Source organism: Oncorhynchus nerka, linkage group LG7 (assembly GCF_034236695.1).
Source record: "Oncorhynchus nerka isolate Pitt River linkage group LG7, Oner_Uvic_2.0, whole genome shotgun sequence".
Taxonomy (NCBI): Eukaryota; Metazoa; Chordata; class Actinopteri; order Salmoniformes; family Salmonidae; genus Oncorhynchus; species Oncorhynchus nerka.
The window spans coordinates 34,829,175-34,856,001 of record NC_088402.1 but is presented as its reverse complement, the minus strand read 5'-3'; the positions used below and the strand labels follow the sequence as shown (position 1 = coordinate 34,856,001).

The following is a 26,827-nucleotide window of genomic DNA, read 5'->3' as shown; positions in this document are numbered from 1 at the left end:
CTCATCGGAGAATAATATTTTTTTTCATTGGTAAACAGCCTCAGTGAATTACCGGTATCTTCATGTATTCACCATCTTTGTCCTCCCTTCTTGTGTCTTCATCAAATAGCTCATTGTTATATCTGTTCCTTCATTCAACGTTGCTAGGGAAGTCCTGAGATTGTTGTCAGTGGTTACAGTGGCGCGAACGCCTTGATCACACCGACAGTGTTTAGGGTTTTGGTACCCCAGAAGTACATTCATTTCCAATGGAACGCTGCGTGTTCCTTGCAGCATTGCGTTGCAGAAGCAGTGCGTTCTGTGTGGATTTATCGAACGTATGCATCAAATTGTATGCACAGAAGGCTTGACCGAAATGGTAGTAGAATGTGAATGTTGAACACATCCATCCATATTGGACACATCCAGATGATGCTGCGTACGATTTTGCACAATGACACTGTCGATGTTATCGAGGCGTTCGCAGCTTAGCTTCCGAGTGAAGGGTTAACAAATTAAGATGGCTGCCCCCTTGGAGTTGTACTGCTGGAAAGGCGATTGGGGTTTACCCTCAGTTGATACAGACTGTCTAACCGTTTTGGTAAGAAATACAATAGGTGATTACAATACGTAAATTATTATTCACCGTTACTGTCGTCGCATAAATAATTTCCCTTCAACACAAGGCAACAGTGGGTGAGGACTGAGGTGACCTAGCTAGCTAGCTAACGGTTAGCTCCGCTTTGATGAATGACTTGAATGCACACTCATGTTAGCTAGCTAACTAACTACATCATGTGTTATTGACAACATGACATGCATTGATCCAACAATCCTAGGCTGGTCAATGATCGTCACGTTTCCATTATGTTAGCTCAGTTATAACATTTAGCTCAAATCCAGTAAAACATGCTCTTATTATTTAGCCAGGTAACGTTAACTAGTTGGATATGCAACTTGGTCAGGGAACAGCCAATTTCAGGTTTCTGGTTGCTTGCTTTTGACAAGTCAAGTGTGACATGACTTAAACGGCCTACTGTACTACTCTGTTGGAATATTGTGTTGAGAATTTCTAGTGCTGAATTTGATGACAATTTGAACTAGCTACATGTCTTGGTATTAGCTAAAGCCAAGGATCGAGTAATGGCCTAAATTGTCAAAGGTTATGTTAAACGCTTTCCATTCTGTTTTGCTCAACTCTCTTTGCTCAGACACCAATTTCATAATTTGCCCCTGGAAAAAAAATAGTTGGGCCTAAAATAAATGTCATTTATAGTGTCATTTTTTAAATTCTTAAAGTGACTAATAAGTGGCCACTGCAATGTCCAGTTCACAATACGCATTCATTTGTGATGTGAAACATTTACATTATTTACAATGGCAATAATCTTTAGTTTAGAGTTAGTTTAATATACTACTTCTAACTAAACATACAATTCGCCAGCAGCATACCACCCTGCATTAGGGGCGGCAGGGTAGCCTAGTGGTTAGAGCGTTGGACTAGTAACCAAAAGGTTGCAAGTTCAAATCTCGAGCTGACAAAGTACAAATCTGTCGTTCTGCCCCTGAACAGGCAGTTAACCCACTGTTCCTAGGCCGTCATTGAAAATAAGAATTTGTTCTTAACTGACTTGCCTAGTTAAATAAAGGTAAAATATCAACGGTGCCATCTTTCGGATGGGATGTTCAACGGGTGTCCTGACGGGTGTTAAATTCCAAATTTGGCCACCTAATAATCCCCAGTTTACAATTGGCTCATTCATCCCCCTCCTGTAACTATTCCCCAGGTTGTTTCTGCAAATGAGAATGTGTTCTCATACACCCAAATATTTGTGGACAGATTAAACACTATTTCATGACTTTAATTCCTAGATGGTGTTTGAGATCTTTGACTGTAAGAAAAAGTGTCAATAATTTAACCAATTTTAGCCTGATGTTTTCTTTGTATTTGGCATAGGGTAATTAATATGGAGGCTCATTCCTCCAGTGAACATCGGAGGTCTGGTAACATAGAGATCCTATTACATTATTATAATTCCTCATTCTATGGCAGACTTCATTTAACTAACACACAATTGATGCTGATGTCATTGTGAATGGTGGCGACTGGAAAGGGACCGGCTCTCACTTTAGCCCCCTTTTGTTGGTGTTATAGGGACTTGCTTTGAACCCTGGCTAGCCTGTTATTACTTGTCTTGGTTTTAATTTACCCAGCATGGATTATCTCACTGTCCAGTGCAGCTGTCTAAACAGCATGCAGCCATCATCATCACCACCACCACCCAACTAGCGGGGTTCTAAGAAACTAGAGAAAAGCCAAGAAAGGGGAAGAAAACATAAATAAGCACACACTCTTCCCCTTGTATAATTTACAAAAAATGGTGTTTCCTTTGGAAAGATGCCCTGTTACCCCCTCCCCACACCCGCTGCTGACAGGTCTATAAAATCGAGCATTGACTAAAATACAGTAGAATATAATACAGTATATACATAAGAGATGAGTAAAGCCGTATGTAAGCGTTATTTAAACATTTATTAAAGTGACTTGTGTTCCATTATTAGTAGCCAGTGATTCCAAGTCTATGTATACAGGGCAGCAGCCTCTAAGGTGCAGGGTTGCGTAACCGGGTGGAAGCCAGCTAGTGATGGCTATTTAACCATCTGATGGCCTTGAGATAGAAGCTGTTTTTTAGGCTCTCGGTCCAAGCTTTGATGGACCTGTACTGACCTCTCTGTGGAAGAACTTGACTGGCCCGCATAGAACCCTGACCTCAACCCCAACAAATACCTTTGGGATGAATTGGATCAATGTCTGCGAGCCAGGCCTAATCGCTCCCCACATCAGTGCCCGACCTCATTAATGCTCTTGTGGCTGAATGGAAGCAAGTCCTCACAGCAATGTTCCACCATCTAGTGGAAAGCCTTCCCAGAAGTGTGTAGGCTGTTGTAGTAGCAAATGTGGGAACCAACTCCATATTAATGCCCATGGTTTTGGGATAAGATTTTTGAGAAGGTGTACCTTTGGTCATGTAGTGTAAGTTCCAACAAAATATGTGTAGACATGATTGGGAGCCACAAGGACATTTCCTGCTGCCTGACAAAGGTCTCTGTCAATTACTGTGGCTCCCTCCTTTGTCTGTATTTTTAGGGGATCTGAAACCCAATGCTTGTCGAGCTTTCTCAATTTACATGATTTGCACTGCACAATACTACCACGCTCTTACTTTAAAGCTCCAATGCCGCCTATACAGCATAAACCATAGACTACATCATCTCTCTCCCCATCTCCGGCAGGTGTTGGTTTTAAATACTGTTGATTATGCCATGTTAATGAACAATGTTCATTCCACAGCGTCTGTTTAACGACTTAGGCATACTAGGATAGTGATCTAGACCTTAGTGTTTCTTTCGTTTCCCTCGAGCCAGACTCACTTCAGCTGGCAAACCCAAATAGCTTTTTTTCCTGAAGGAAATGGGATTTAAATGCGTCTGGCAAATCCCACAGTGGGAAGGAAAGACTCCCACTATTTTTCCTGTGGCAGGGAAAAATGTAATGATTTTCATTCTCATCTGCAACAAAGTGGGGTCTCCATTTACTAAACCCATACCCGAGGGGGATGAGGGTAGGGTTATGGTTTCTAACATATGGTACAATGTCCTGAACCCTCTCTTATTATAACTACAGTCACACACAGAGGCCATATGCGAGGGGTAAAGGTGATTTTCTTGTATACACATCCGAGTATTAAGGTTGTCTTCATTCTGAGAGCTTAAAGTGGTCTAATAGCCATTTCACAAGCCGGGATGAACTGTTCTGTGCTGACCTGGTTACGCATTGGTTAGTTGCTTGAACCATGCTAGAAATTACGATCTAGGGTCAAAGACATATCCAAGCCAGACCAGCACAGTTCGGGTCAGCACGATAATGCCTAAAGGGTAGGCTATGATAATTGAGCTACTCAAAGAGAGATGAGAGCTCTATAGGCCCAAACTGTCTACATTCAGACATAAGGGAATCTACTGTTTAGTTACTGTGCTGAGAAAGTGATGTTTGGACTTCATCACACTCAGATTGAGGGAGGGAGGAATGTTCTGCTTAGCTGCTCTAAAGCTGCACAGCAGTCACTGTGGGGTTGGAGGCTACTTGGCAGTGTTATATGATCTGCCATGACAAGGCAGACAGGGCTTTATTTTGTCAGGCCACAGAATTCATCTCTTTCACTTAAGATATTTTCCTAAGTCATGGGCCGTTTTCTAAAGCTGTGTCAGTGCTGTCCTGCTATGTGAACCCACACATACTGGGCACAAAACACATCATGGTATTAAGAACCATTGTTTGACAGCATGCATTCACAGTATCAACATCCAGGCCAGTTGACCTAATTTGACTTTCTTAGCTACATATTTTTTTTACTTAACAATAAAGGTGTCTTGGTCAGGTGTAGGGTTGCAATTGACCTACAATCCACAGGTTTTCTAGAAATCCCGGATTCTGGATTTTGCACTTATTCCCTCCTGATTCCAGGATATTCCTAACCAGTATTTATGGAAAAACTGGGAATTCTGGGAAAGTCATTGATTTTGTTATTATTATCCAGGGATAGCCAACATCTAATGTTGGCACATTTTCGTGGTATAGCCTACTCTACGCTAGATCCTTGCAGGAACTCAATTCTTCAGCAGTCTAGCTTATTTGTAAACTCAGCAAAAAAAGAAATGTCCTCTCACTGTCAACTGCATTTTATTTTCAGAAAACTTAACATGTGTAAATATTTGTATGAACATCACAAGTTTCAACAACGGAGACAAACTGAACAAGTTCCACAGACATATGACTAACATAAATGGAATAATGTGTCCCTGAACAAATCAAATCAAAATCAAATCAAATCAAATTTATTTATATAGCCCTTCGTACATCAGCTGATATCTCAAAGTGCTGTACAGAAACCCAGCCTAAAACCCCAAACAGCAAACAATGCAGGTGTAAAAGCACGTCAAAGCCAAAAGTAACAGTCAGTATCTGGTGTGGCCACCAGCTGCATTAAGTACTGCAGTGCATCTCCTCTTCATGGACTGCACCAGATTTGCCAGTTCTTGCTGTGAGATGTTACCCCACTCTTCCACCAAGGCACCTGCAAGTTCCCGGACATTTCTGGGGGGAATGGCCCTAGCCCTCCCCTCCGATCCAACAGGTCCCAGACGTGCTCAATGGGATTGAGATCCGGGCTGGCCATGGCAGAACACTGACATTCCTGTCTTGCAGGAAATCACGCACAGAATGAGCAGTATGGCTGGTGGCATTATCATGCTGGAGGGTCATGTCAAGATGAGCCTGCAGGAAGGGTACCACATGAGGGAGTAGGACGCACAGCGTTGAGATTGCCTGTAATGACAACAAGCTCAGTCCGATGATGCTGTGACACACTGCCCCAAACCATGACGGACCCTCCACCTCCAAATCGATCCCGCTCCAGAGTACAGGCCTCGGTGTAACGCTCATTCCTTTGACGATATATGCAAATCCAACCATCAGCCCTGGTGAGAAAAAAACGTGACTCGTCAGTGAAGAGCACTTTTTGCCAGTCCTGTCTGGTCCAGTGACGGTGGGTTTGTGCCCATAGACAACGTTGTTGCTGGTGATGTCTAATGAGGACCTGCCTTACAACAGGCCTACAAGCCCTCAGTCCAGCCTCTCTCAGCCTATTGCGGACAGTCTGAGCACTGGTGGAGGGATTTTGCATTCCTTGTGTAACTCGGGCAGGTGTTGTTGCCATCCTGTACATGTCCCGCAGGTGTGATGTTCGGATGTACCAATCCTGTGCAAGTGTTGTTACACGTGGTCTGCCACTGCGAGGACGAGCAGCTGTCTGTCCTGTCTCCCTGTAGCGTTGTCTTAGGCGTCTCACACTACGGACATTGCAATTTATTGCCCTGGCCACATCTGCAGTCCTCATGCCTCCTTGCAGCATGCCTAAGGCACGTTCACGCAGATGAGCAGGGACCCTGGGCATCTTTCTTTTGATGTTTTTCAGAGTCAGTAGAAAGGCCTCTTTAGTGTCCTAAGTTTTGTTTATGGTTCATTGAACAAGCATGGGAAACAGTGTTTAAACCCTTTACAATGAAGATCTGTGAAGTTATTTGGATTTTTACTAATTATCTTTGAAAGACGGTCCTGAAAAAGGTATGTTTCTTTTTTGCTGAGTTTAGTTCAGGCCCTCGTTTTAAACATTTCCAGGATGGATTTCAAAATGAATGTGATAGCTGGGCCAAGTTTAGGCTGTAGCATACTTGGCTTGTATATCCTTGTAAATTTCATTCAGTGTTTGTTTAGGGTACTGTAGGTTTTTATTGCTCTATGTGAAATAGGCTATGCATTCCTCTCCATCCCTATGGACACCCCAAAATGAAGATGATTTATAGAGCGCTCCGAGCGCCACAGAGTACCTCAATCCTCAGTGAAATTTGCCAACAGTTCCGCGGTTGAGGGTATCTGCGTTTTATGTTTTTTAACTGCGGTTTCCTAGGGGTTTCAGAAAATGGGGGGTTTGAACCTCAGGAAGACTACTTAGGGGCTCGTCACCCCTCCTCTCCTTTCTTTTACTTTCCCCTCCTACCACCACCACCCAGATAGATTTTAAGTTAATCCCTGTAAGGGTGACTACTTTTAGCCTACTTTATGCCAAAGCGATGATCGACGTCTTTGTTTTCAATTAAACCCAGCTAGTTTGAGTCTAGTGAATATTGAATGTATCCCCCCTCAACTTTCAAGAGGCCTAGCCTACATGTAGACCTAATTTAGGGAGTGCAGGTTGGTTGTTTCATTTTGTTGGCCTGACGTCCTCAGGGTTTAACTTAAAGTTGAGGTAAATAGAAATATTTGGACACTTGCCCTGTCAGCATAATGCAAGTAATGTGCCCTTAAGGGTTTCGGAGTGCTGTAAGCTCTACCTCGTAAAGGTAGGATAATCCTGGATATCAAATCAAATTTTATTGCGCCGAATACAACAGGTGTAGATCTTACAGTGAAACGCTTACTTACGAGCCCTAACCAACAATGCAGTTTAACATTTTTAAAGTACCTAAAAAAAAGAAAGAATAATAAGCAAAACTAACAATAATTGAAGGAGCAGCAGTAAAATAACAATAAAGAGGCTATATACAGGGGGTACCGGTACAGAGTCAATGTACCTGTTATTCGAGGTAATTGAGGTAATATGTACATGTAGGTAGAGTTAAAGTAACTGCATAGATAATAACAGAGAATAGCAGCAGTGTAAAATAGGGGGGGCAATGCAAATAATCTGGGTAGCCATTTGATTAGATGTTCAGGAGTCTTATGGCTTGGGGGTAGAAGCTGTTTAGAAGCCTTTTGGACCTAGACTTGGCGCTCTGGTACTGCTCGCCAGTCTATAACTAGGGTGGCTGGAGTCTTTGACAATTTTTAGGGCCTTCCTCTGACACTGCCTGGTATAGAGGTCCTGGATGGCAGGAAGCTTGGCCCCAGTGATGTACTGGGCCGTTCGCAGTAGTGCCTTGCGGTCGGAGGCTGAGCAGTTGCCATACCAGGCAGTGATGCAACCAGTCAGGATACTCTAGTTCAGCTGTAGAACATTTTGAGGATCCATGCCAAATCTTTTCAGTCTCCTGAAGGGGAATAGGTTTTGTCGTGCCCTCAAACCATGTTAGTTTGTTGGTGATGTGGACGCCAAGGAACTTAAAGCTCTCAACCTGCTCCACTACAGCCCCGTCGATGAAAATGGGGGTGTGCTCGGCCCTCCTTTTCCTGTAGTCCACAATCATCTCCTTTGTCTTGATCACGTTGAGGGAGAGGTGGTTGTCTTGGTGCCACACGGGCAGGTCTCTGACCTCCTCCCTATATGCGGTCTCGTCGTTGTCGGTGATCAGGCCTACCACTGTTGTGTCATCAGCAAACCTGATGATGGTGTTGGGAGTCGGGCCTGCCCGTGCAGTCATGAGTGAACATGGAGTACAGGGGGGGGACTGAGCACACACCCCTGAGGGGCCCCCGTGTTGAGGATCAACGTGGTGGATATGTTGTTACCTACACTTACCACCTGGGGGCGGCCCATCAGGAAGTTCAGGATCCAGTTGCAGAGGGAGGTGTGTAGTCCCAGGGTCCTTAGCTTATTGATGAGCTTTGAGGGCACTATGGTGTTGAAAGCTGGGCTGTAGTCAATTAATAGCATTCTCACATAGGTGTTCCTTTTGTCCAGGTGGGAAAGGGCAGTGTGGAGTAGAGGTCGACCGATTATTGGAGGACCAAAAAAAGACGATACCGATAAATCGGCCGATTTAAATTATTTAAAAAAAAATGTATATTTTATTTGTAATAATGACAATTACAACAATAGTGAGTGAACACTTATTTTAACTTAATATAATACATCAATAAAATCAATTTAGCCTCAAATAAATAATGAAACATGTTCATTTTGGTTTAAATAATGCAAAAACAAAGTGTTGGAGAAGAAAGTAAAAGATCAATCTGTGCCATGTAAGAAAGCTAACGTTTAAGTTCCTTGCGCAGAACATGAGAACATATGAAAGCTGGTGGTTCCTTTTAACATGAGTCTTCAATATTCCCAGGTCAGAAGTTTTAGGTTGTAGTTATAATAGGAATTATCTGACTATTTCTCTCTATACGATTTGTATTTCATATACCTTTGACTTTTGGATGTTCTTATAGGCACTTTAGTATTGCCAGTGTAATAGTATAGCTTCCATCCCTCTCCTCGCCCCTACCTGGGCTCGAACCAGGAACACATCGACAACAGCCACCCTCGAAGCAGCGTTACCCATCGCTCCACAAAAGCCGCGGCCCTTGCAGAGCAAGGGGAACAACTACTCCAAGTCTCAGAGCGAGTGACGTTTGAAACACTATTAGCGCGCACCCCGCTTACTAGCTAGCCATTTCACACCGGTTACACCAGCCTAATCTCGGGAGTTGATAGGCTTAAAGTCATAAACAGCTCAATGCTTGAAGCATTGCGAAGAGCTGCTGGCAAAATTCACTAAGGTGCTGTTTGAATGAATGCTTACGAGCCTGCTGGTGCCTACCACCGCTCAGTCAGACTGCTCTATCAAATATCAAGTCATAGACTTAATTATAGACATAATAACACACAGAAAAACGAGCCTTAGTTTACGGATTCGACCATATTAATAACCTATCATTTAGAAAACAAAACGTTTATTCTTTCAGTGAAATACATAACCGTTCCGTATTTTATCTAAACAGATGGCATCCCTAAGTCTAAATATTGCTGTTACGTTGCACAACCTTCAATGTTATGTCATAATTACGTAAAATTCTGGCAAATTAGTTCGCAATGAGCCAGGCGACCCAAACTGTTGCATATACCCTGACTCTGCGTGCAATGAACGCAAGAGAAGTGACACAATTTCACCTGGTTAATATTGCCTGGTAACCTTTCTTTTAGCTAAATATGCAGGTTTAAAAATATATACTTCTGTATATTGATTTTAAGAAAGGAATTGATGTTTATGGTTAGGTACACGTTGGAGCAACGACAGTCCTTTTTTGCAAATGTGCACCGCATCGATTATATGCAACGCAGGACACGGTTAGATAAACTAGTAATATCATCAACCATGTTTAGTTAACTAATGATTATGATTGATTGATTGATTGTTTTTTATAAGATAAGTTTAATGCTAGCTAGCAACTTACCTTGGGTTCTTACTGCATTCACGTAACAGGCAAGCTCCCCGTGAGGCAGGTGGTTAGAGCGTTGGACTAGTTAACCGTAAGGTTGCAAGATTGAATCCCTGAGCTGACAAGGTAAAAATCTGTCATTCTGCCCCTGAACAAGGCAGTTAACCCACCGTTCCTAGGCCGTCATTGAAAATAAGAATGTGTTCTTAACTGACTTACCTAGTTAAATATAGGTGTAAAAAAAAAAAGTTATTGTTTTGAAAACTTGAAATCGGCCCTAATTATTCGGCCATTCCGATTAATCGGTCGACCTCTAGTGTGGAGTGCAATAGAGATTTCATCATCTGTGGATCTTTTAGGGAGGTATGCAAATTGAGTGGGTCTAGTGTTTCTGGGATGATGGTGTTGATGTGAGCCATGACCAGCCTTTCAAAGCACTTCATGGCTACAGACATGATTGCTACGGGTCGGTAGTCATTTAGGCAGGTTACCTTAGTGTTCTTGGGCACAGGGACTATAGTGGTCTGCTTGAAACATGTTGGTATTACAGACTCCGACAGGGGAGTTTAAAAATGTCAGAATATTCTTGCCTTTTGAGTTTTCCTAACGAGATCTCTTGGTCTTTGAAGGAGTCGTTGTGTTATTTAAACATTCACTGAATTTTCAAGAAGGTAATGAGCTTTGTAATCTGGTATTTTGGCCGGAAAAGAGTCATGCACCTCTCTTCAGTTCCAAAGACATGTAATTTCTTCAGTGCGATCTGGAAGAAGTGTTCTTGCTTGAATAGTTTCTCTGTGGTGAAAGAGGCATCTCGCTGTCCTAAAGTATAAGGCACCAAAGTAATCCATAAGACTCCATTACTGTGGTCCTGTATGGCAGAGTTGATAGAGCATGGGGCTTGCACAGCCAGGGTTCTGGGTTTGATTCCCGGGGCCACCAATATGTAAAATGTATGCACGCGTTACTGTAACTTGCTTTGGATAAAAGCTTCTACTAAATGGCATTTATTATATTGAGTCATAAACTTTATTGGAAACTGTTTGCTCATCTGTTTCTCTGTCTTTCTTTCTCTCAGGCCTATGCCAAGTTTGCTGGTGCTCCACTCAAAGTCCACAAGATCACCAACCCCTGGAGAAGCCCCACAGGTAATTCCAACCCAGAGCACTGCTATGTTCTGTTCTCACTATCGTAAAAATCGATACATATTGAAAAATTATTTTGGATGATATTATATTGATATTTTGACTTCAAGTATCAATTTGAAATGTTGTATTTTTTTGCTAGGTAGCTTGGCTAGCGCCAGTCGGCAGTACCTGCGCTAAAACTCCAGTATTTTCATCTTCTTTTAAATACGTTTTCAGCACTTTTATTTCCATGACTGATCAAAAGTCATTTTCTTATGCTGTCTCGTCTCTCTTCAGCAGACACACACTGAGTGTCCAAAACATTAGGAACACCTGCTCTTTCCATGACATAGACTGGACCAGATGAATCCAAGTGAAAGCTTATTAATGTCACTTGTTAAGTCCCCTTCAATCAGTCTAGATGAAGGGGAGGAGACAGGTTAAAGACAGATTTTTAAGCCTTGAGACAATTGAGACAGGGATTGTGTATGTGTGCCATTCAGAGGGTGAATGGGCAAGACAAAGCTTGAAATGTCTTTCAACAGGGTATGGTAGAAGGTGCCAGCTACACCGGTTTTAATGTGTCAATAACTGCAATGCTGCTGTTTTTCACACTCAACAGTATCATGTGAGTATCAAGAATGGTCCACCACCCAAAGGACATCCAGCCAACATGGCACAACTGTGGGAAGCATTGGAGTCAACATGGGCCAACATCCCTGTGGAATGCTTTCGATACCGTTTAGAATTGAGACTGTTCTGAGGGCAAAAGGGTGTGCATGTAAATATTATGAAGGTGTTTCTAATGTTTTGTACACAGTGTATAGTGAGCAATATGTTTGGAACATCAAATCGCAATCGAATCACAATACATATAGAATAGGGAGAATTGCAATTCTTATCTTATCAGCATCTAAGCATTTTGATATCGTAATGAGGTCCCTGGCAATTCCCAGCCCTAGTACTCACCATGCCTTTTTTGGAATGAACTCACTGAACTCAGTACAGGCTCACACATCACACAACTCCCATAGCGTTACTTTACCGTCTGCGTTCACTCACCCTTAGGAATGAAGAAAGCAATGGTTTGATATATGAGAACAGGAAGCTCTTACTTTCCCCCTCTTCTCACTGGAGTAGAACAGGGGTCACAGGTCGTGTGGTAACAGTCAAAAGGTCAGCGAGCAGCTGACGTTCTCATATCTCTCAGTACCACCTTCTTTGTATGCCAGCCCAGTTTTGCTGCACCCTCCTGGCTTCCTCACACCACAGGGGGTTCAGACGACTCTGAGGTCTTTATGGTTACTGTCTGGATCGTTGTTTTTTGCATTCCCGCTATCCATTTCAGAAGATCGCTATATCATTTTAATGTGTTTCCTGAGATGTTAAACACTTTTCCACGCGTTGTGAGTGAGGTCTGATAATCTGCGCAGAGCGATTGCAATAAAGACTACCTTGATTGCGCCCTTTCGGCTGACTGCTCTGGTCCCTCGTTTCAGGTACCTTGCCGGCACTGAAGACCGCGGAGGAAAGTACTCGTAGTCTTTCCAAACCCAGTAATATCATCATTCACCTTAGAAAACAGGTGAGTCCTATTCCTACAATGTCTCTTCCTCTTCCCACAGGGGAGATGAATGGTAAGCAGTTGAAAGACAACCTCCCCCTCCACCCCCATCCTTTTGGAGAGGGAACAGGTGGGTAATGATGCTCTGCCAAATTATGAGCTGTTCTATAGGAAACGTGTGTTAATGTAACACTAAAAGGTTGAGACATTCTTAGTAACAAACAGGTGAGTGACATCCGGAGCCATTTGTAGATATCGTCATAGTCAGGAACTGATTTCCAATGTGTACTGCTTTTGGCCTCAAGGTATATTCCCTTGCTTATAAATTCAAGGCACAAATTAGTTTCACAAGTGTTTTCTTGAGCTCCAGTAACAACATGGTAATCTCTACAAGACCTCCACATCTATAGTTGGGTTGGGCACTAGTTATTTTGTTGGTGCGTTCAAGTTAAATCGTCAGTACTTTTAAAGTGGAGGTTCACACACTCGGATTTAAAGTTTACGTTAAACATTTTTTTATTTGATATAACCATTTAACCAACCATATTAAGAAGTATGGTTAAGAAACTTAAAAAAGGCACTCTTTTGCATAAGTGCAAGGGGTCTTTCTCGTCTACCAAACTGATACAACTGGTATGCAAAAGGAAGACCGTAGGCAAAACTTGAGGTCCTTAAATATATTGCTGTCCAGGGACAGTGAGTCTTGGGGGTGGAGATGAACTGGTTATGAGTTGTTGCATTGACCTTTATTGGTAGAATGTCTTGGCATAGTGATTTACTAGGCTTAATTGAGTGTTTTAGGCTGGGTTGTGAGCCTCTGGTGTAGAAATCTTGGCCATAAACTCTGCATAGATGGAAGGGGTCTCTCGTCAAGTCACCAGAGGGGTATACTACAAATCAGGATGAATAAATTAGCCAGCTAACTTGCCTTAATATTCTAAAATAACCTTTTATCATTTAGAAAGATAAGCTTGAAATGGACATGGTCTAATTGACTACAACAACCAAAAACACATCTAAGTTTAGCTTTCAGAAATCAATCAATAGTTGTTTCTGGTTGTTTATCAAATGAGTTGGCTAACTCAATGATCCTACTTTGTAGTATACCCCACAGGTTGAGCAACAGATGATTTGTTTAGCAGTGTTGTGGTAAACCATATTGCTTCGACCTTACAGATTGAGGGGTTAGGGCCAATGGCAACAGTCTTATTGGGGTCCGACACATAACAAAAAATACATTACAAACAAAAACCTTTATTTACATACATTTAAAAACATTAACATCAAATGTTATTGGTCACATAAACATGGTTAGCAGATGTAGCCCTTGGTTCACTCCAGACTTGTCTGCCCTCGACCAGGACAGAAACATCCTGTGGCGTACTGCATTAGCATCGAATAGCCCCCGCGATATGCAACTTTTCAGGGAAGTTAGGAACCAATACACAGTCAGTTAGGAAAGCAACGGCTAGCTTTTTCAAACAGAAATGTGCATCCTGTAGCACAAATTCCCAAAAGTTTTGTGACACTGTAAAGTCCATGGAGAATAAGAGCACCTCCTCCCAGCTACCCACAGCACTCAGGCTAGGAAACACTGTCACCACCGATAAATCCACGATAATTGAGAATTTCAATCAACATTTTTTCTACGGCTGGCCATGCTTCCCACCAGGCTATCCCAACCCCGGCCAACAGCTCTGCACCCCCCACTGCAAATTTAATGCATGCTCTTCAACCGATCGCTGCCCGCCTGCCCGACAAGCATCACTACTCTGGACGCTTCTGACTTAGAATATGTGGACAACTACAAATACCTAGGTGTCTGGTTAGACTGGACATTCTCGTTCCAGACTCACATTAAGTATCTCCAATCTGAAATCGGCATCCTATTTCACAACAAAGCCTCCTTCACTCATGCTGCCAAACATACCCTTGTAAAACTGACTATCCTACCGATCCTTGCCTTCGGCAATGACATTTACAAAATAGCCTCCAACACTCTACTCAGCAAATTGGATGTAGTCTATCACAGTGCCATTTGTTTTGTCGCCAAAGCCCCATATACTACCCTCCACTGCGACCTGTATGCTCTCATTGGCTGGCCCTCGCTTCATATTCGTCGCCAAACTCACTGGCGCCAGGTCATCTATAAGTATTTGCTAGGTAAAGCCCTGCCTTATCTCAGCTTACTGGTCACCATAGCAACACCCAACTACCTCATCCCCATATTGTTATTTATTTTTGCTCTTTTGCACCCCAGTATCCCTACTTGCACATCAACTTCTGCACATCTATAACTCTAGTGTTAATGCTAAATTGTAATTATTTCACCACTATGGCCTATTTATTGCCTTACCTCCCTAATCTTACTACATTTGCACACACTGTATATATATTTTTCTATTGTGTATGTTTGTTTGTGTAACCCTGTTGTGGTTTTTGTCGAAATGTTTGCTTTATCTTGGCCAGGTCGCAGTTGTAAATTAGAACTTGTTCTCAACTGGCCTACCTGGTTAAATAAATGTGGAAAAAATAATGATATTTTTTTAATGTTAATGCAAGTGTAGCAAAATGCTTTGTGCTTCTAGTTCCGACAGTGCAGTAATATCTAACAAGTAATCTAACAATTCCCCAAAAACTACAGTTGAAGTCAGAAGTTTACATACACCTTAGTCAAGTACATTTAAACTCAGTTTTTCAGAATTCCTGGCATTTAATCCTAGTAAAAATCCCTGTTTTAGGTCAGTTAGGATCACCACTTTATTTTAAGAATGTGAAATGTCAGAATAATAGTAGAGAGAGTGATTTATTTCAGCTTTTATTTATTTCATCACATTCCCAGTGGGTCAGAAGTTTACATATACTCAATTAGTATTTGGTAGCATTGCCTTTAAATTGTTTACTTGTGTCAAATGTTTTGGGTAGCCTTCCACAAGCTTCTCACAATAAGTTGGGTGAATTTTGCCCCATTCTTCCTGACAGAGCTGGTGTAACCGAGTCAGGTTTGTAGGCCTCCTGACTCACACACACTTTTTCAGTTTGGCCACACATTTTCTATAGGATTGAGGTCAGGGATTTGTGGTCAGGCCACTCTAATACCTTGATTTGTTGTCCTTAAGCCATTTTGCCACAACTTTGGAAGTATGCTTGGGGTCATTGTCCATTTGGAAGACCCATTTGCAACCAAGCTTTAACTTCCTGACTGATGCCTTGAGATGTTGCTTCAATATATCCACATAATTTTCTTTCCTCATGATGCCATCTATTTTGTGAAGTGCACCAGCCTCTCCTGCAGCAAAGCACCCCCACAACATGATACTGCCACCCCCGTGCTTCATGGTTGGGATGGTGTTCTTCGGCTTGCAAGCCTCCCCCTTTTTCCTCCAAACATAACAATGGTCATTATGGTCAAACAGTTCTATTTTTGTTTCATCAGACCAGAGGACATTACTCCAAAAGGTACGATATTTGTCCCCATGTGCAGGTGCAAACCGCAGTCTGGCTTTTTTTTATGGTGGTTTTGGAGCAGTGGCTTCTTCCTTGCTGCACAGCCTTTCAGGTTATGTCAATATAGGACTCATTTTACTGTGGATATAGATACTTTTGTACCTTTTTCCTCCAGCATCTTCACAAGGTCCTTTACTGTTGTTCTGGGATTGATTAGCACTTTTTGCACCAATGTACGTTCATCTCTAGGAGACAGAACACGTCTCCTTCCTGAGCGGTATGAAGGCTGCGTGGTCCCATCGTGTTTATACTTGCGTACTATTACTTGTACAGATGAGCCAAAACTAGTTTGTTAACAAGAAATTTGTGGAGTGGTTGAAAATGAGTTTTAATGACTCCAACCTAAGTGTATGTAAACATCCGACTTCAACTGTACCTAATACACACAAATCTAAAAGGGTGAATGAGAATATGTACATATAAGTGTATGGGTGAGCGATGGTCGAGCGGCAAGGTAAGGTGCAATAGGTGGTATAAAATACAGTATATACATGTGAAATGAGTAATAAGATATGTAACCATTATTAAAGTGACATTGTTTAAAGTGACTAGTGTAGTGTGCGTGTGTATTTGCATCAGTTACACATACGTCAGTTCATATACACAAGAAGTAGGTCACATGCTATATTTGTATAAAAAAAAATAGCATTTAACTTATATTGTACATAATATTGCTGCTACCGTCTCTTATGACCAAAAATAACTTCTGGCCATCAGAACAGCGATTACTCACCTCGAACTGGAAGAAGCTTTTTCCTTTAACGAGTCCGACGTGAAGGATATACTGCTTTCTCGGTAACAGGCCCAAATCTCTGTCATTTGCATGAAGAAAAGATGGAGAAAAAGGGGATCAGAGGTCAGACTGCCTTCTGAGAATTCGTAGGCGAGCGAGTAAACTCCCACTGCCATCCATTCTATTTGCCAACGCGCAATCATTGGAAAATGAAATCGATGACCTACGATCAAGATGATCCTACCAACAGGACATTAACTGTAATATCTTATGTTTCACCGAGTCGTGGCTGAATGACGACACAGATAATATAGAGCTGGCGGTATTTTCCACCCACAGGCAGGACAGAGAGGCTACGTCTGGTAAGACGAGGGGTGTGTGTATTTGTCAATAACAGTTTGTTCGCAATGTCTTGAGGTATTGCTCGCCTGAGGTAGAGTACCTTATAAGCTGTAGACCATACTATCTACTATCTATTATTCGTGTCTATTTACCAACACAAACCGATGCTGGCACTAAGACCGCACTCAACCAACTCTATTTAAGGCCATAAGCAAACAAGAAAATGCTCATCCAGAAGCGGCACTCCTAGTGGCCAGGGACATAAATCAATTTTACCTAATTTCTACCAACATGTCACATGTGCAACCAGAGGGAAAAAGCTCTAGACCACCTTTAATCCACACACAGAGATGCATACAAAGCTCTCCCCCACCCTCCATTTGGAAACTCTGACCACAATTATATCCTCCTGATTCCTGCTTACAAGCAAAAACTAAAGCAGGAAGTAGCAGTGACTCACTCAATACAGAAGTGGTCAGATGATGCGAATGCTACGCTACAGGACTGTTTTTCTAGCACAGACTGGAATATGTTCCGTGATTCATCCAATGGAATTGAGGAGTATACCACCTCAGTCATCGGCTTTATCAATAAGTGCATTGACAACGACGTTCCCACAGTGACCGTACGTACATATCCCAACCAGAAGCCATGGATTTACTTTGATCTAAAGGCTAGAGCTGCCGCTTTCAAGGAAGTGGACACTAATCCGGACACTTATAAGAAATCCCGCTGTGCCCTCAGATGAACCATCAAACAAGCAAAGCGTCAGTACAGGATTAAGAGACTGTACATAGTCTATCGGTAAATAGCCCACCCATTTTTACCTACCTCATCCCCATACTGTTTTTATTTATTTACTTTTCTGCTCTTTTGCACACCAATATCTCTACCTGTACATGACCATCTGATCATTTATCACTCCAGTGTTAATCTGCAAAATTGTAATTATTCGCCTACCTCCTCATGCCTTTTGCACACAATGTATATAGACTCTCTTTTTTTTCTACTGTGTTATTGACTTGTTAATTGTTTACTCCATGTGTAACTCTGTGTTGTCTGTTCACACTGCTATGCTTTATCTTGGCCAGGTCGCAGTTGCAAATGATAACTTTTTCTCAACTAGCCTACCTGGTTAAATAAAGGTGAAAAAAAAAAAAGATTGAATCCTACTACACCAGCTCTGATGCTCGTTGGATGTGGCAGGGGTGAAAACTATTACAGACCACAAAGGGAAACCCAGATGTGAGCTGCCCAGTGACGTGAGCCTACCAAACGAGCTAAAGGCCTTTTATGGACCCGAGGCAAGCAACACTGACGCATGCATAAGAGCACCAGCTGTTCTGGACGACTGTGTGATAAAGCTCTCGGTAGCCAATGTGAGCAAGACCTTTTAAACAGGTAAAAATTCACAAAGCCGCGGAGCCAGACAGATTACCAGGACGTGTACTCAAAGCACGCCCAGACTAACTGGCAAGTGTCTTCACTTACATTTTAATCCTCTCCCTGACCGAGTCTGTAATACCTACATGTTTCAAGCAGACCACCATAGTCCCTGTGCCCAAGGAACCAAAGGTAACCTGCCTAAATTATTACCGCCCCGTAGCACTCACGTCGGTCGCCATGTAGTGCTTTGAAAGGCTGGTCATGGCTCACATCAACAGCATCCTCCCGGATTCCCTAGACCCTCTCCAATTCGCATACCGCCCCAACAGATCCACAGATGACGCAATCTCAATCGCATTCCACACTGCCCTTTCCCACCTGGACAAAAGGAAGAAATATGTGAGAATGCTGTTCATTGACTACAGCTCGGCGTTCAACACCATAGTGCCCACAAAGCTCATCACTAAGCTAAGGACCCTGGGACTAAACAGCTCCCTCTGCAACTGGATCCTGAACTTCCTGACGGGCCGCCCTCAGGTGGTAAGTGTAGGCAACAACACATACGCCACGCTGATCCTCAGCACTGGGGCCCCTCAGGGATGTGTAGTTCCCTCCTGTACACCCTGTTCACCCATGATTGCGGGGCCAAACACGACTCCAACACCATCATTAAGTTTGCTGATGACACAACAGTGGTAGGCCTGATCACCAACAACGATGAGACAACAGCCTCGCCCTCAATGTGAGCAAGACAAAGGAGCTGATCGTGGACTACAGTAAAAGGCGGTCCGAACAGGCCCCCATTAACATCGACGGGACTGTAGTGGAGCAGGTTGAGAGCTTCAAGTTCCTTGGTGTCCACATCACCAACAAACTATCATGGTCCAAACACACCAAGACAGTCATGAAGAGGGCACGACAACACCTTTTCCCCTTCTGGAGACTGAAAATATTTGGCATGGGTCCCCAGATCCTCAAAAAGTTCTACATCTGCACCATCGTGAGCATCCTGACCAGTTGCATCACCACCTGGTGTGGCAACTGCTCGTCATCTGACCGTAAGGCGCTACAGAGGGTAGTGCGTACGACCCAGTACATCTCTGGGGCCAAGCTTCCTGCCATCCAGGACTTATATACTACTAGGTGGTGTCAGAGGAAGGCCCAAAAAATTGTCAGACTTCAGTTACCCAAGTCATAGACTGTTTTCTCTGCTACCGCACGGCAAGCAGTACCGGAGCGCCAAGTCTAGAACCAAAAGGCTCCTTAACAGCTTCGACCCCCATGCCATAAGACTGCTGAACAGTTAATCAAATGGCCACCAGACTATTTACATTGTGCCAAAAGGTGTTGCTTTATTTGTTTTTTTGAAACCAGGTCTGCTGTTCACTTGCACTGTATGAGAAAGAAGGGAGTTCCATGCTATCATGGCTCTGTATCATACTGTATGTTTCCTTGTAAATTGACTATGTAAACAATGTCTCTTTATAAAAACAAGAAGCGATGCAGTTAGTATTTCCTCAACTATTAGCTAAGAGATTGATATTTGCACTCTGATTACAATGAAGAGCAAAACTTGCCATTCTGTTCTAGGCCAGCTGCAGCCTTCTTTGCAGCACTTCTGACTGGACAATAATCAAGATGAGATACAACTAGAGCCTGCAGGACTTGCTTTGTGGAGTGTGGTGTCAAAAAGCAGAGCATCTCTTAATGACAGACAGACCTCTCCCCATCTTTACAACCATTGAATCAATATGTTTTGACCATGACGGTTTACAATCTATGGTTACTTTAGTCTCCTCAACTTGCTCAACAGCCACACCATTCACTACCAGATTCAGCTGAGGTATATAACGGTTTTGTACTACTTGTGGTCAATTTGCAGTCTACAAAATATTTGTAATTAAGTTCCGGCCCTCTGACCATCCGCTCAATAAAAAATTGGCCCGGCGGTTTAATCTAGTTGAAGATCCCTTTTCTACAGTATTAGTACAAATGTGATCAATACATGTGGATGATATAGTTCCTGTAGTGTTTGTAAACACCCTGGTAGGTTGATTTAATAACCTGAACCAGATTACAGGCACTGGTTACAGTTAGAAGCTTCCGCTTGATGAAAACCAATCAATATTCAGGTCCCCAAGAAAGTAGACCTGTTTACATCACATACAATATCAAGCATTTCACACACATTATATAGATACTGATTGTTAGCACTTGGTGACCTACAGTATAGTAACTCCCTGAAATAATAGGGGTTTGATGAGGCAGGTGAACCTACAACCACAACACTTCAATAACACTTGACATTAGATTTTCTCTAAGCATTACAGGGAAATGGCTCTCAACTTTGTGTGTATATATATATATATATATGCAATAATTAAGATTTCACTGAGTTTCAGTTCATATAAGGAAATCAGTCAATTGAAATAAATAAATTAGGCCCAAATCTACGGATTTCACTGGGCAGGGGTGCAGCCATGGTTGGGCCTGAGAGGGAATAGGCCCACCCACTGGGGAGCCAGTCCTAGCCAATCACAATGATTTTTTCCCACAAAAGGGCTTTATTACAGACAGAAATACTCTTCAGTTTCATCAGCTGTCCGGGTGGCTGATCTCAAGAGGATGTGGAGGTCCTCGGCTGGCGTGGTTACATGTGGTCTGCGGTTTTTAGTCCGGTTGGACGTAATGCCAAAATATCAAAAATGATGTTGGAGGTGGCTTATGGCAACCGCTCTGGTGGATTTTCTGCAGTCAGCATTCCAATTGAACATTCCCCCAACTTGAATAATCTGTGGCATTGTGTTGTGTGACAAAGCTGCACATTTTAGAGTGGTCTTTTATTGTCTCTAGCACAAGGTGCACCTGTGTAATGATCATGCTTTTTAATCAGCTTCTTGATATACCACACCTGTCAGGTGGATGGATTATCTTGGCAAAGGAGAAATGCTAACTAACAGGGATGTAAACAAATGTGCACAAAATTAGATAAATAAGTATTTTGTGCGTATGGAACATTTCAGGGTTCTTTCATTTCAGCTCATGAAACATGAGACCAACACTTTACATGTTGCGTTTCTGTTTTGGTTCAGTATAGATTCCTCTCTGTGCTTTGTAAAGGCCTTTTCACTGGAACTTTTGCTATGACTGTCTTTTTACCTGGTGAATTCTATTGACTATTTTGTAACGGCATCCATACTCTCATCTAGGACCTGATTTCCCATATCTAAACTAAATGACTGACCGTCCTTGTCTTTCAGAAATACAACGCTGACTATGACCTCTCAGCCAAGGAAGGGGCGGACACTCTGGCCTTTGTGTCACTACTGGAGGAGAAACTGCTGCCCGCATTGGTGAGATAACGTCTACATGTGGAGAGGGCGAGGGAAGGCCAGAGGAAAGAGATGACAGTTTGTTTTTCTCTCTTCACATACTGTAGAACATAGAAAAAGAAAGGGAAAGTGAGATGAGAAAAGGGGTAAAGGGTGGATATGGTTTAGCAGATCAGGGTAAAACAGGGGCATGGGGTCAACACACACACACACACACACATAACCATATCCACATCTTAACATTCCCATTATTGCCTTTCTATGGTGGTTGATGATGATCCAAACATTATCAAAGGTCTCGGCTCTTTCAGTCTGTGTCAGGGGGAGGAGTTGGAGTTACCCCTGTGGATTCAGGAAAATAAATTCTTTCTGACACCATACCCAAACCGGGCGCGTGTGTTCGTCCACCCGCCATCGTGTGCAAATTGATTTTGTCCCCCCACACCAAACGCGATCACGACACGCATGTTGAAATATCAAAAACTCTGAACCAATTATATTAATTTGGAGACAGGTCGAAAAGCATGAAACATTTATGGCAATTTAGCTAGCTTGCAGTTGCTAGCTAATTTGTCCCGGGATATAAACGTTGAGTTGCTATTTTACCTGAAATGCACAAGGTCCTCTACTCCGACAATTAATCCACACATAAAACAGTCAACCAAATCGTTTCTAGTCATCGCTCCTCCTTCCAGGCCTTTTCTTCTTTGGACTTTATATGGCGATTGGCATCTAACTTTCATAGTATTACCACGACGACGACCGACCTTAATTTGTCTTTCAATCAACCATGTGGGTATAACCAATGAGGAGATGGCACGTGGGTATCTGCGTCTATAAACCAATGAGGAGATGGAAGAGGCAGAACTTGCACCACGCTCATCGTCACAAATAGAACTAACTTCTATTTTAGCGCCTGGCAACGCATACGCTCGTTGGCGTGCGCGAGCAGTGTGGGTGCAATGATTTGAATAACATGTATGTGTACATTTATTTTGTGACGCGAGCTGTGTGGTCAGCATGTGACCCACTCCTAATCAATGTCACCTTTTTTAAATGCTTTCGCCTGGCATGACCTTCAGTGGGCAAGGTTAAATGCCAGGTATTGGTAATGCAATTGCTCTCTTAATATTACAAGAAAAGTAAGTTATTGTGAAATATGCTTTAGAACTGTGAAATAATAGATTTCTACTCAGCTTAATGTTGAAGGGAAAGTAGGCATTCATCGTCAAAGCTTTTGAAGCTTAATTGAGCATTGATTAGCAGCGATAGTACCCAGCTCTATGGTAATGTACCAATTTTCATTCTAGCATACCACTTAGTGTGCAGCAATGTATTGGGCATGCATTCTTATCAGTAGGCTAATATGGACATTGGAACATGGCTCAGGGACAGTGATTGAGCAAGACAGGCTTGCCTGTGTTTACTGTTTGGGCCCTGCGGAGAATCCTGTTTACTGTGCCCAACCTGTGCTGCATTTCCTGTATAAAAGTGTCTGGCTTCCTGTGTAAATTTTTTTATCCTGAAACAGTCGACAGAAGTTGTCTCCTGAGGGGAAGGAGATGAGACTCTTCCGCTTGTTTCCAGACGCAAGTATGTTTGACCATACCTGGGGTGACCCCTTGCATCTGCACTGAGCCCCTGGGAATAGAGCAGCAGTGTAGCCTTACTATTAGGAAAATGGCACCCCAAGATGGTCAGGTTAAATACCATTGTGCCCCTGGTTAAATCGCATGAATTAGGTCATCAAACATCCAGTTTTCAAAATTGGAGTCCTAGCCATTGATACTGTTTTCAACAATAGGATCAACTGTTTCCCATATTGGAAAGTCAGGGTGGTCCTGTCCTATTCATTCTGTCTGGTATTGGGAGTTGACCTTTTGATAACCTATGGTGTTGACAGGGTAGGAACTAGTGTGGAACACGCACGTTTCTCCACCTTGAAAAGATCACAGGTGTGTTTTGAAAAAAGTTGCATTTGATCTTCATTGTTGTGTGTTGGCTCTATAACGTGCCTTTGATCATTTGTTGTAGTTGCTCTAGCAGTACTTTATGGTCGCAATCTATGGTACCTGCCTCTTCTGTTCTCCTCCTCCTCCATCCATTTACAGTGCCTTCAGAAAGTATTCATACCCCCTTGACTTATTCCACATTTTGTTGTTACAGCCTGAATTCAAAATGGATAAAAAAAATAATAAATCTACCCACAGTACCCCATATCATGACAATGAAAACAACATGTTTTTAGAAACGTTTGCGAATGTATTGAAAATGAAATGCACTAAATGACCAAAAGTATGTGGACACCTGCTTATTGAACATCCTCATTTGAAAATCATGGGCATTAATATGGAGTAGGTGCCCCTTTTTGCTACTATAACAGCCTCCACTCTTCTGGGAAGGCTTTCCACTAGATGTTGGAACATTGCTGCAGGGACTTGCATCCATTCAGCCACAAGCATTAGTGAGGTCGGGCACTGATGTTGTGCGATTAGGCCTGGCACGCAGTTGGCGTTCCAATTAATCCCAAATATGTTTGACAAACCATTTCTGCATGGACATGGCTTTGTGCACAGGGCCTTCCCTAAACTGTTGCCACAAATCACAGAATCGTCTAGAATGTCATTGTATGCTGTAGCTTTAAGATTTCCCTTCACTGGTCTTCAGGGGCCTATCACAAACCATGAAAAACAACAGACCATCTCCTGGCATCCGTTAAACCCAGATTCGACCGTCGGACTGCCAGATGGTGAAGCGTTATTCATCACTCCAGAGAACGTGTTTCCACTGCTCCAGAGTCCAATGGCAGAGAGCTTTACACCACTCCAGCCAACGCTTGGCATTGCACATGGTGATCTTAGGCTTGTGTGTGTCTGTTCGGCCATGGAAACCCATTTCATAAAGCTTCCAACCAATAGTTATTGTACTGATGTTGTTTCCAGAGGCAGTTTCGAACTCGGTAGAGAGTGTTTCAACTAGAGGTCGACCGATTATGATTTTTCAACGCCGATACCGATTATTGGAGGACCAAAAAAAGCAGATTAATCGGCTGATTTTTAAAAAACATTTTTTTTTATTTGTAATAATGACAATTACAACAATACTGAATGAACAATTATTTTAACTTAATATAATACATCAATAAAATGAATTTAGCCTCAAATAGATAATGCAACATGTTCAATTTGGTTTAAATAATGCAAAAACAAAGTGTTGAAAGTAAAAGTGCAATATTTGCTATGTAAGAAAGCTAACGTTTAAGTTCCTTGCTCAGAACATGAGAACATATGAAAGCTGGTGGTTCCTTTTAACATGAGACTTTAATATTCCAAGGTAAGAGGTTTTAGGTTGTAGTTATTATAGGAATTATAGGACTATTTCTCTCTCTACGATTTGTATTTCATATACCTTTGACTATTGGATGTTCTTATAGGCACTTTAGTAATGCCAGTGTAACAGTATAGCTTCCATCCCTCTCCTCGCTCTTACCTGGGCTCGAACCAGGAACACATCGACAACAGCCACCCTCGAAGCAGCGTTACCCATGCAGAGCAAGGGGAACAACCACTCCCAAGTCTCAGCGCGAGTGACGATTGAAACGCTATTAGCACGCACTCCGCTAACTAGCTAGCCATTTCACATCGGTTACACCAGCCTCATCTCGGGAGTTGATAGGCTTGAAGTCATAAACAGCGCAATGCTTGAAGCACAGCGAAGAGCTGCTGGCAAAACGCACAAAAGTGCTGTTTGAATGAATGCTTACGAGCCTGCTGCTGCCTACCATCGCTCAGACAGACTGCTCTATCAAATATCAAATCATAGACATAATTATAATATAATAACACACAGAAATACGAGCCTTTGGTCATTAATATGGTCGAATCCGGAAACTATAATTTCGAAAACAAAACGTTTATTATTTCAGTGAAATGCGGAACCGTTCCGTATTTGATCTAACGGGCGGCATCCATAAGTCTAAATATTCCTGTTACATTGCACAACCTTCAATGTTATGTCATAATTACGTAAAATTCTGGCAAATTAGTTCGCAATGAGCCAGGCGACCCAAACTATCAAATCAAATCAAATCAAATTTTATTTGTCACATACACATGGTTAGCAGATGTTAATGCGAGTGTAGCGAAATGCTTGTGCTTCTAGTTCCGACAATGCAGTGATAACCAACAAGTAATCTAACTAACAATTCCAAAACTACTGTCTTATACACAGTGTAAGGGGATAAGGAATATGTACATAAGGATATATGAATGAGTGATGGTAACTGTTGCATATACCCTGACTCTGCGTGCAATGAACGCAAGAGAAGTGACACAATTTCACCTGTTTAATATTGCCTGCTAACCTTTCTTTTAGCTAAATATGCAGGTTTAAAAATATATACTTCTGTGTATTGATTTTAAGAAAGGCATTGATGTTTATGGTTAGGTACATGTTGGACAACAACAGTCCTTTTTCGCGAATGTGCAACGCATCGATTATATGCAACGCAGGACACGCTAGATAAACTAGTAATATCATCAACCATGTTTAGTTAACTAATGATTATGATTGATTGATGTTTTTTTAATAATTTAAGTTTAATGCTAGCTAGCAACTTACCTTGGCTTCTTACTGCATTCGCGTAACAGGCAGACTCCTCGTTAGAGCGTTGGACTAGTTAACCGTAAGGTTGCAAGATTGAATCCCTGAGCTGACAAGGTAAAAATCGGTCTTTCTGCCCCTGAACAAGGCAGTTAACCCACCGTTCCTAGGCTGTCATTGAAAATAAGAATGTGTTCTTAACTGACTTGCCTCGTTAAATAAAGTTGTAAAAAAACTTTTTTTAAATCGCCGTCCAAAAATACCAATTTCCGATTGTTATGAAAACTTGAAATCGGCCCTAATTAATCGGCCAATCCGATTAATCGGCCAACCTCTAGTTTCAACCAAGGATAGACAAGTTTTATTCGCTCATTCTGTGAGCTTGTGTGGCCTACCACTTCGTGGCTGAGCTGTTGATGCTCCTAGATGTTTCCACTTCACAATAACAGCACTTATAGTTGACTGGGGAGCTCTAGCAGGGAAGAAATTTGACCAACTGACTTGTGGGAAAGGTGGCATCTTATGACATCTTTAGATCTTTAGTAAAGGCCATTCTAC

The 26,827-nt window shown here is 42.3% G+C and overlaps 1 protein-coding gene across 1 annotated transcript in view; it reads left to right on the top strand.

Annotated features, from left to right (window-relative positions):
* Positions 1–472: 472 nt before the first annotated feature.
* The window catches only part of mtx1b (metaxin 1b), a 34,186-nt gene continuing 7,831 nt past the window's right edge, over positions 473–26,827 (top strand). Inside the window, exons 1-4 of the mRNA XM_029663292.2 lie at positions 473–580; positions 10,755–10,824; positions 12,303–12,388; positions 21,596–21,688. Of these exons, the coding sequence (XP_029519152.1) occupies positions 500–580; positions 10,755–10,824; positions 12,303–12,388; positions 21,596–21,688 (330 nt within the window). The 5' untranslated portion in view covers positions 473–499. The remainder of the gene's footprint in view (positions 581–10,754; positions 10,825–12,302; positions 12,389–21,595; positions 21,689–26,827) is intronic.